The 10,253-nt window shown below is 31.8% G+C and overlaps 3 protein-coding genes across 3 annotated transcripts; 1 reads left to right on the top strand and 2 right to left on the bottom strand.

Annotated features, from left to right (window-relative positions):
• Positions 1-7: 7 nt before the first annotated feature.
• LOC131666327 (carbonic anhydrase 2-like) lies at positions 8-1,991 on the top strand. Its single transcript, XM_058938909.1, has 7 exons — positions 8-421; positions 704-742; positions 815-982; positions 1,050-1,206; positions 1,271-1,376; positions 1,447-1,674; positions 1,789-1,991. Exons 1-7 carry the CDS (start codon positions 376-378, stop codon positions 1,960-1,962), a joined length of 918 nt encoding a protein of 305 aa, XP_058794892.1. The 5' UTR covers positions 8-375; the 3' UTR covers positions 1,963-1,991.
• Positions 1,992-5,960: 3,969 nt separating this feature from the next.
• LOC131666415 (uncharacterized) lies at positions 5,961-7,022 on the bottom strand. The gene is made up of 2 exons (XM_058939074.1): positions 6,931-7,022; positions 5,961-6,484 (listed from the first exon to the last, which is right to left on the bottom strand). The coding sequence occupies exons 1-2, from the start codon at positions 6,948-6,950 to the stop codon at positions 6,091-6,093; spliced, it is 414 nt and encodes a 137-aa protein (XP_058795057.1). The 5' UTR covers positions 6,951-7,022; the 3' UTR covers positions 5,961-6,090.
• A 771-nt stretch (positions 7,023-7,793) lies between these two features.
• Positions 7,794-8,908, bottom strand: LOC131666418 (uncharacterized). Its single transcript, XM_058939077.1, has 2 exons — positions 8,828-8,908; positions 7,794-8,423 (listed from the first exon to the last, which is right to left on the bottom strand). Exons 1-2 carry the CDS (start codon positions 8,845-8,847, stop codon positions 7,931-7,933), a joined length of 513 nt encoding a protein of 170 aa, XP_058795060.1. The 5' UTR covers positions 8,848-8,908; the 3' UTR covers positions 7,794-7,930.
• Between the last annotated feature and the right edge of the window lie 1,345 nt (positions 8,909-10,253).

The following is a 10,253-nucleotide window of genomic DNA, read 5'->3' as shown; positions in this document are numbered from 1 at the left end:
ATACCTCGATCCACGCTAGTTGATATCCTGGTATTAAATATGTATGATTATTTCGACGACACAAAGGACAAGAGCAAAAATCCCTGTGACGGGCACGCAATCGAAATAAATTCACGTTCATTAATGTGTAATTTCCACATCGAGTGAACTCGCAACTTTAGTGGGAGAAGTTGATCATGTTGCACTTGGCGACATCGTCGCTGCGGCTTAGCTGATTCTGGAAAACTGCAGTCATCGCTGCGGCTTCTTTATACATGTCTGGTTTTAGTGCAGCAGAATTAATGAGGTGCTGAAAAACTCTAATCTAGCAATGTTATTGTGAGGATTTATTAGAATATTGCAAACATAGTTATACTCATTGAATCTCAATCGATTATGAGAGATATTTTGTTGATTGTGCTAATAATGTGGAATATGGCAGGTAATGGTCTTTTCGACTAACTTTGACAATTCAAACTACTTTTTAATTGATCTTTCGATTGCGCTCATCATTGCATATCACGAATAATTCAATGCTTTGATTAGGTAGCTTTATTTCACTACTCGATACTTATGTAATAAGTTCTACTCACTACGTTACAAATAAAGATTCAATATTTGGCGATATCTTTCTTGTTCGATTGAATTAGCAAATTGTATGTTAAAAATAAATATTCATTCATTTGACTGTCATACACTAAATTTTATCGGAAACATATTTTAGGCTTCTCTGAAACATTAAAGTTCGATTACACGCAATCAGGTAAGATCCAATAAAAATGTCATCTTTGCGAAAATCATTTGAAAAACTAATATAAAGCTTCCGAAATGGTAGGTCAACAGTCATGGTACAATGACTTTCCAGAATGTAGTGGGCAATGGCAATCACCGATTGTCATAGCAGCAAGCAGATCGGTTGCATTGCCTCTTCCAGCCTTAGAAATGATTGGCTACCACGATTTTCTCCCTCTTCCACTTGTATTAACAAATAACGGATATACCGGTAGTTCAATCTTATGTCGTTCACTTTCAAGAGTCAATAATTGCAATTGATGACTTTTTTCCCTCAGTAACAATGAATTTTAAGCGTGACGATCTACGCAAACGAACCCCTTATATATTTGGAGCGCTACTCGATGAGAATCAAGACTATGAACTAGAGAATTTTCATTTTCACTGGGGATTAAGAAATAGTCGGGGATCCGAACATGTACTACATGGAACAAGGTATCGATACCAATTTCACATTTACTTTTAATTAGATATTTAAATGGTATTTGTGCGAGCACAGGCATCCCATGGAAATGCACTTGATTCATCGCAACATGAAGTACGCGAACCTTAATACAGCTCTTCAACACAAAGACGGTTTGGTGGTCTTGGGGGTATTTTTCAATGTTAGTATATTCCTCTTTATTTCATCATATTTCGACATTTTACTCCCCTCATACAATAAAATTTCTGCAGCTGCAAGAAGAGGACAACGATCTACTCAAGCCACTGATATCCCACCTACCCGAAATCCAGTTTGCCAATAGCGAAACCAAGTTAAACACCTCCATAATACTGGCTTCTTTCCTGCCTCAGCACTTGAACACGTACTATACCTACAGGGGCTCTCTGACAACACCGCCTTGCAATGAAGTTGTTACATGGATTGTCTTTGCTTCAGCCGTTCCCATCTCTTTCAAACAGGTTTTTCCCTCATTTATCTATAATATAATTTAGAAAGGATTTTTTTCAGAGTGATTTCCTTGAAAAAAGGCGCGCCCACACGGTCAAGTAATATGTACAATAAATCTTTTTCAGATGAGTAAATTTCGATTACTATCTAACGGCAAAGGTATCCTAGCCGATAATTACAGATTGTTACAAGATGTTCACAACAGGAAGGTTTACGTACGAAGAACTTATTCATTCGGAGCAAACAGAAATGAAATTAACGACTTGGATATATCGACTTTGAAATGGTATTACGAGTGAAATGTAGGCGTTCAAATAAATTACGTTGTATAAACGCAAAGATCTTTAATTAATGTGCTTTCCTTCCAAAAGAAGTTGGTCAAAATCGTTGCTACGGTAGAGCGCCGGAACCAATAATTGTCAGGTGCATTTATTCCCTATTTCAAAATTCCGCTTCGACAAGACTTTGTATACATATGCATTTTGAGCACCGAGTCAAGTTTTCAGTCGACTTTCTTTTAACAAGGATGATTCTACTTTTAAATTATAAATTTATACTATAATGTTACATCATATATTCATTTAACAATTTATTTCTATACATTTAATCTAATAAAAACAGATAAAATAAATATAATTTCGCCAAAGTTTTATCAAAATTTTTTCTTCAATATTCAAAAAGTTTTCTTATAGATTTAGAAACATCTAGGGATTCACAAACATGACAATTTTTATTCAAACAACTTTTTCAAAATGATGGCCAAGCATTTCACAAACATTTGTAGATTCCTACCTAAACACATTAGAATGGAAAAAACGTTGAAACATGTGCGAAGCATTTTACAAATTTTTGAACATTTCAGATCGCACTATTCTAAAAAAAGACGTTTTACAATTGTGTTAAACACTTTTTTCAAATATAAAGATGCTTTGGGCTACAACAATCCATAAACGTTTAAAAGTTTTCCAAAAAAATTTTTGTAAAACGTTTTCGTGTTGTTCAGGTAGTGAGAGGATTTACAGCTACTTGCGAGAGAGTCTTAATGGAATTGTTCATTCAGAGAGCACTTGCATTGAATTGATTTATATAAATGAAAAGAAACTGTTAGCGAAATTTGAACATTCGAACTTGTAGAAAACTGGTTGCACGTCAAATGCTGGCAAATCATCGAGATCGTGCATTCACTAGACATCTGACCCTCGAGACTCGATACTTCAGCAAGCTTTTCAATAAATTTTGAATTGAATGGTAGTTTTATTGGCTCAATATATGTTACATTACCATGATACATAGACAAGCTTTTCAATGAGATCTCTCAGCATCGTGCTGCCACCTATGAGCTGTTATCCGCAAGCTCAAAAATACGAATTCGTTATGACTACAGCAAGTTACTTACTCGAACGTTTTTCATGAGCAAATAGGATATTTTTTAATGAGTGTTGTTACAATTTATTAAACAACAACTTTTTCGATTCTGCGAAAGAGTCAATGTATTCCAGAAAACAAATTAAAATGATAATCACTAACTGGCGCAAAATTAAAGGTAATTTGCAGAAGATATAAGTACGGTTGGAAAACGTTAAAAAAAAGATGAGAAAAACAATATTTTTTATTATAAAGATTTTCAGACGAAACAAATCAAAATACGAACATGCAAAATACGAACGAAAGGTCTATCTCGCGTGTAAGATACATAACATTCATATTCTCATAATATCTCGACTACGTCTCGCACTTAGACCCGCGTATTTGTAGTTTAATAGTATAAGTACACGCACATGTAGTAGAAAGAGAGCGTGTGGAATGTCGTGTTGGCCGATCGTTATGAAATTCCAACGGGCGCGCTTTTATTAATTGCGCAGACACGCACAAGAAGAGAGAGAGAGAGAGAGAGAGAGAGCAGCGAGTGCGCGCCATTTAGAATAGCAAAAGGCAGCAAGGAATATGTATATACATACCGGAAAGTAAGGAAGGTAATTGGGCCTCTCCGAGAAAATCTGCGCGCGGAAACAATCTCGCTGTAATTCCATATAGCCCCCTTTTTTTTCTTACCACGTACGTTATCTTTTACAAATGCACACATACACATACAACGAACGACAACGGCCCCGAGATGTGCTTTATTATTACGTGCTGAGGGTATATTCTTTCTCACGCCTACGACACACTTGCCGAGGGACACGACACTTTAGACGCGAGACGCATCGAGGCACGACGGACGATTCTTTCAAGAGGCGAACGATTCGTGACTCTACGACATTTGTGGTCATTCTTTCAACTTAGCTTAAATTTTACCTTGTTTAAAGTAAATAATGACTTTACGCGTCAATTTTATTAGTGACAATCAAGACTTGACAAGATTATAACAGAAAAAGTTCAAGCACATGAGATTATTACGTTGGGTTTATTTTATTTACCGAAATTTTCAAATTCTTGTCCACTTATTTTCTTGCAGACATAGTTGTGATAGGTGTATAATTCTTCTTCCGTAATACATTTCACCACGGAAAATTTCCAGGAAACCTTGATAAATCCATATAAAAAAATGAATGGTTCCTAACTTTTTTCATTTTTAGACATTCAGTTTCTCTATGAAATATAGTGTTCATGGCAAACAAAAAATGACAGCAATACAACGTCGACATTGAGTATCAAAATTTTTAAATATTCAAATTATACGACCACATCTGATTATTTTCCTAAATTCTAGGATATAGTAAACCCGTATTAGATTACGATTAAATACAACTAATTAGTACTATAATATTGTTAGTTGGGTTAATGAAAAATATAAATATATAAAATATAGAAGTCTATTTATTTTACTAATACTGTATATTGAAAATGAATTTCTTGAATTATTTTCACAGCTAACGTGAATTAGGTCTCTAACAGTATTTTGTAAAATTTTGGATAGTTCTTCATAAATTTGATCTGTATTCTTATTTGGGTCACGTTGATAAGTGTTGATGAGCATGTAATGGTTACCAAAAATACGTTAAGAAAGTGGAAAGTATTTTGAAACTATTGCACTGTACTATAAGTACTATGTTTTATTGAAATGATTATAACTCCTGTAACATAGTTTAATCAAATAACAATTGTAAGACTTAAAAATTAAAGTATTTTACCATGATTACAGCCTGTATCACGTAAATGGCAGAATAGAATAGTTTATTCAATTTAGTAATTTGTTTATTTGATTTTAGAGTTTGATGCATGAATTAGTTTCCTGGAAGTGTATAATCTGTTTAGTAGATTAATATTAGTGATACAAAGTGATTTGTAAAACTCGAAACTAACATTTCATATCACATCGAAAAGGAAGCAGATTATAACAAACTCGATAGTTCTTTACACGCAATTTAAATAAACATTGACGGGATCTTGGTATTAAATGAGTAAATAACGCTAATTAGATTTTTCGCTTTTTGATTATTAAAATATATAAAGTTGTGTTCAAAGATAATATATTATGTTTTTGTGTACGTAGTACCCATTTTGCTTTTAAAAAATTATTATTATTGCTGTCCATTATTATCGTATGGTTTTAAAGAACTGATATTACGGTCCACTTCTAGTTTTTTAAGAAGCACATTTCTAATATACGAAATTTATTAAATTTGAAAATCGATAATGTCTTTGCTATTAAATATTGTTTTAAATTATAAAAATTTTATATATTTGAAAAGTTACTGTATAAATTGACAGAGTTTGAGACTAGCGCACATCGCTTCTTTAAGATTAACACCAATACCTTTAGCCCTCATGTATACTAATGCCTTTACTGACTGCTAAGCATACATTATAGCGCTCTCTCCAAAAAATCGTAATGTGTTTATTTATTAGTTGTTAGAAATCTTTTTTCAGCTAAAATTTAGGCAGTCTTTGAAAGCAGAGCAGCTGTATTTTTGTGTTTGGATATATGCCTAAATGATTGAAATATGCGTAGAAAAACTAAGCATATAACAAGTAAATCTACTTTGTTCGGTCGTCCTTTACACTATTAATCCACCCAAACATTCAATTATATCAGAATCCTTAAGAAACGGGAAATTTGTTGATGGACTGACAAGAATTTTAATCTATATCAGAAATTCAAGCAGAAAAAAGTAACATTCCTCAGTAGTAATTCTAGCATATTACAATCTATAATATTTAAATATCCAAGATGTCATACATGAATATGAAATAGTCTCATTCAAAGATTAAATTTAGTCTTTAGACCGTTTTCAAAAGTTTGAATTGATGATTACTTTTCTCTTGTAGAAAAAATAATTAGCTTCAATAATGCTGCGCCTTAAATTTATTTGAATACAGGGATTAAATTATAAATTAATACATACATAGTGAAAATTTAAAAGCATACAATAGAATAACATTATATTCTATTCGAGTATTTAACAATCAATAACTTAGTCAAGTAATTATTCAGCTTCGTTACTATCATCAGGTTTCCTTCCGGTTACTTCTTCGTAGACTCTGAATAAATGACTAGCATATTCATACAAACTGTCCCACTTTTGTTTCGCGGCTTTTTTAAACGCTAGTGTTAACCTGTCCACTTCAGCTGAATTGTCTGAATCGACGGTCAACAAAAGCAAGCCGGCAATGAGTTCTTTGGCAAGTTCAGTTTCAGATTCCTCACTGCGTTTAGGTGTTTCATCGGATTCAGCCTGTGATTTCGGCACGTCATATTCCGATGGTGGTTCTAGGGAATCAGTCTGCCGCTTCGCCATGGTCAAGGCACTCCTAGCCCACAACTTGCTGGGCTTAGCGTCTATGTATGACCAGGAAATAGCCACAGCCACTAAAAATATTCTAAAGAAAAATACCTATCTAAATTCTGATATCGACTCATTTTATGATTAATAGTTTAATTTTTAAATAATATTTTGAATTTTTTCACATTATATGGATTCTTTAGAAGCAACGCTATAAAAAAATCGATTTCCGATACTGTATTTGTACGATTTACGTCGTTGAATTATAAAAATTTTCCACATTTTTTATAGTACACCCATACGCAAATACACATATCTATGTGTGCATGTGTATGTTGTGATATTTGTTGATTAATACAATTATCAAAGTAAGTCTATAGAAATACATTTTTTCACATTCTTTATATTGAAAAAAAGTAATACTTTACAACCATTACCGCTTGCATATAAATCAGAGTTTTAGACGAAAATTTCATTATTGAGGCTGCCATAGCTTTAAATGTTTTATTTTGCTTTTAATCAAGTATTAAGCTTAATACTTACAGACATGTGAATTTCATCATGATTGTAGTTTTACACGAATGTCGGTTCAACTAAATTCAATATCTGTAGCTTGCTAAATTTATAGCTGCTTGCTGCCAATAAACTAGTGCACCATTGCATAGCCAATTAAAAATTAGAAGTACTTTTTAGCAGTATTCAAGTGTATAAAGGAAGTATTAATTTGTCAGATTAACGGAAACTCAGCGGTCAAGCTTGTTCTCATTATTCACTATCAAGGGAAGTTTAAATACGCCGTGATGATTTGTAGTATACATTAGAATTAATTTTTCATAATGAATTTTCAGATTTAAAATATATAATTCAATTAATTTATAATAGAAAAATAGCTTTTCCATGATTTAACATGAAATAAAAAAATTTATCTCAAAAATTATCTAGCAGAACAATTAATTTATCACATTCAATATCATAAGTACGATGTTGTTCCTCTGGAAAATGTCTTATTGCTATCAGACTGCAATAGTTAGCAGACTGTAGCATTTAGCTTATCTGAAAAATAAAATATGTGATATAGGGCTACAATGTTAGAAACTTCAGAAAATTTATTATTTTATAGTATGTATATTACAACAACTCATTAATATATACGTTTAATAAATATTCACAGCAAAGTTGAAATATTTTTCTTAGTTAGAAAGTGTTTTTCACTAATTTAATCAGAATTAGCAACGTAGAAGTAAGATACAATAGGTAAGTTACACCGGTAGGACAAAGATATATTATTTATTTATAGTATTTTCAAGAAAATATTCTTATAATTGAAGGAAAACACATGATGAGTTTGAAAGTCCAATTTTATCTATAAACTATAATAGTTACAATTGAAAATGGAAGCAAAGACAGTGAAAAGACAAACAATACAAAATACAGACAATTTTTTTCTATTTTCTTATTTTCTCAATTATCAATATCACATTTTAGGAGTTAATTTTGTAAAATTTTTAGATAAATGGTTTCAACAGCTGGGAACATTAACGCGTTATCTTTCATTCGGTGATGTTCTTCCGGTAAATTCTTCGAAAACTCTAATACAATATTGACCGAAGTCATCAATTGACTTGAATTTCATTTGGATCGCATCCTTAAATTCTTTTTCCAAGACAGACGCTTCAGAAGATGTTGTTCCAGTTAGAAGTATCTCAATAAACAGTTCTTTTATTATGTCTACCATAGACTCATCATTGTTATTATTGGTTTCAGGATTGACTGTGGTAAACTGTCCTGCAACCTTTTCTCTATCTTCGGAAATATCCAACAATTGGAAGAAAAAATTACCTAAACCCTTCCATTCTTGATTTTTTAGCGCTTTGATTTGTTCTATTGCCTTAGCATTATAGGATTCAGGTATATCAGCCCTTTCTTTCCATGAGTGAACTGCGAAATTAACTGCCGCATCTTGTAATAAATTCTTTTCTTGAACTTTAGTGTATAGTGTTTGGGCCCAAACAATAGCGACGGCGATCACTAAAATACTACAAAATATGACAATAAAAATAATGTTTCATTTTCAATTCAAGCTAACATTTTTAAGTCAATTACGCTATCAGTTAGGTACAGTTTGTTTATAGTTTTTCATACCACACATGTTTAGTTGACATTACTGAATGAAATATAATCCTAGTTTGAGAGTTAAAGCAAAACTATTATAAAGACAATTCGTAGACAAAACATTATAATGATGGTTAGTTTAGATGCAACTCGATTTTTCCAAATATTAATTGAAAAAGTTCCGTTTGCAAACATACTGAAAATCAAATTTGCTATGCTTTTAAAAAGTATTTTTCCAAAATTTTATCGAAAGCAGTATTGGTGCTGCTCTTTGTTTTTAAAACAGCGATAAGAAGAATATTATCACGAAAATAATACTAAAACTTACTGAGTAGAATATTTCAACATAATTCCATAGCTCTTGACACAATCGAAATGCGGCTAACTTAATCTCCAGAGTAAATTTTGCAGACAACTGCTAACTTAACTAGCAGAATACTATTTGATCACGAGCTGTGAGAAGGAAAGAACAAGTGAGAAATGTTTAGCTGAAATCAATGCTGCGCTTTATCAAGCAGGAAACGCTTGTGCATGCGGTATGATGTTGGTATAGAATAATTTTTACATAAACTCCTTACATAAATATAATAGGTCGATATATATAATTTGCAGAAAGGTATGTAAGTTGTTATATGCGGTAAAACCTATTGTGTGGTTCGGTTTTTTTTACTGAATAAAACTTAAAAAGAAGATACACATATTCTAATGAATCTAATGTTAACATCTTGCAATTTGCTAAAGCTTTTTTTCTATTTTAAAATATTGGTTTAAAGTAAAAATTAAAATTATTGTATTATAAAATTAGATAAAATTCTCAATTCCCTTTATTTAGAAGAAAAACGCATTGATATTTATTCTTAGTCAAGTTGCATATTAAAAAAATTACTTTTTATATTATGATGAAGTATACTTTCAAAAAATTAGTCTGTTAAATCAAAAGTACCATTCGATACTTAAAAAAATATAGCTGCGTATGAAGATAATTAAAACCCACATCTCCTAAAGATTATACTTTAACAGAAATTAGCCGACAGAATTTTACATAATAAAATTACCGATTACGTGTAACTCATTATCAGTGATTTTCCGGCAGAATGAAATAATTACAGATTTATCATGATTTCGAAATATCTATAGACTTAAAGTTCAAATGAATGTACAAAATTGGATATTCGTTTTCGAGACCTTTTTCAAATAATATCTACATCGGTTTTTTAACTCTACAGAGACTTAACTTGGATCTTAAATAGGATTAACCAAGTGATGCCGACTACTTCACCTCTATATCCGAGGAGAGGTTCTTTTGTGATATCAATTATATATAAGATATTTAACAAGGATACGCAATAGAACAAGACGCAGTACCGCGATAATGTATCGCGTATAACAATAATTACTTTGAAACGAGCACAATCAAACTTTTACTTGACTTATCGGGTTACGCCAAGAACGACTTTCACGAAACATACCGATCCTATTATACGTCGTGGTTTTTCACAAATTCAGAGGCTTTCTACTATGGCATCTTCGAAATTTCAATAATATTACAAAATAGTAATTTTATAAAACTTTGATCCGACTATGTGTTTTGCAAAAAATATATCTTATTCGACTATGGTTAACAGAGATCTAAAACAATTTTTCAAATTTTTCACAGAACAATTCAACTGGAATCGCCAAGGCTTAAAATAAAGCGAGTCTTCGAAAACGATATAGCTGTCCAACGATACGCCCTTTAAACGAGTCCCACAAGA

This window comes from Phymastichus coffea, unplaced genomic scaffold (assembly GCF_024137745.1).
Source record: "Phymastichus coffea isolate CEN01 unplaced genomic scaffold, Cenicafe_Pcof_1.1 PCOF00058, whole genome shotgun sequence".
Taxonomy (NCBI): domain Eukaryota; kingdom Metazoa; phylum Arthropoda; class Insecta; order Hymenoptera; family Eulophidae; genus Phymastichus; species Phymastichus coffea.
This window is presented reverse-complemented; position numbering and strand designations above follow the sequence as displayed.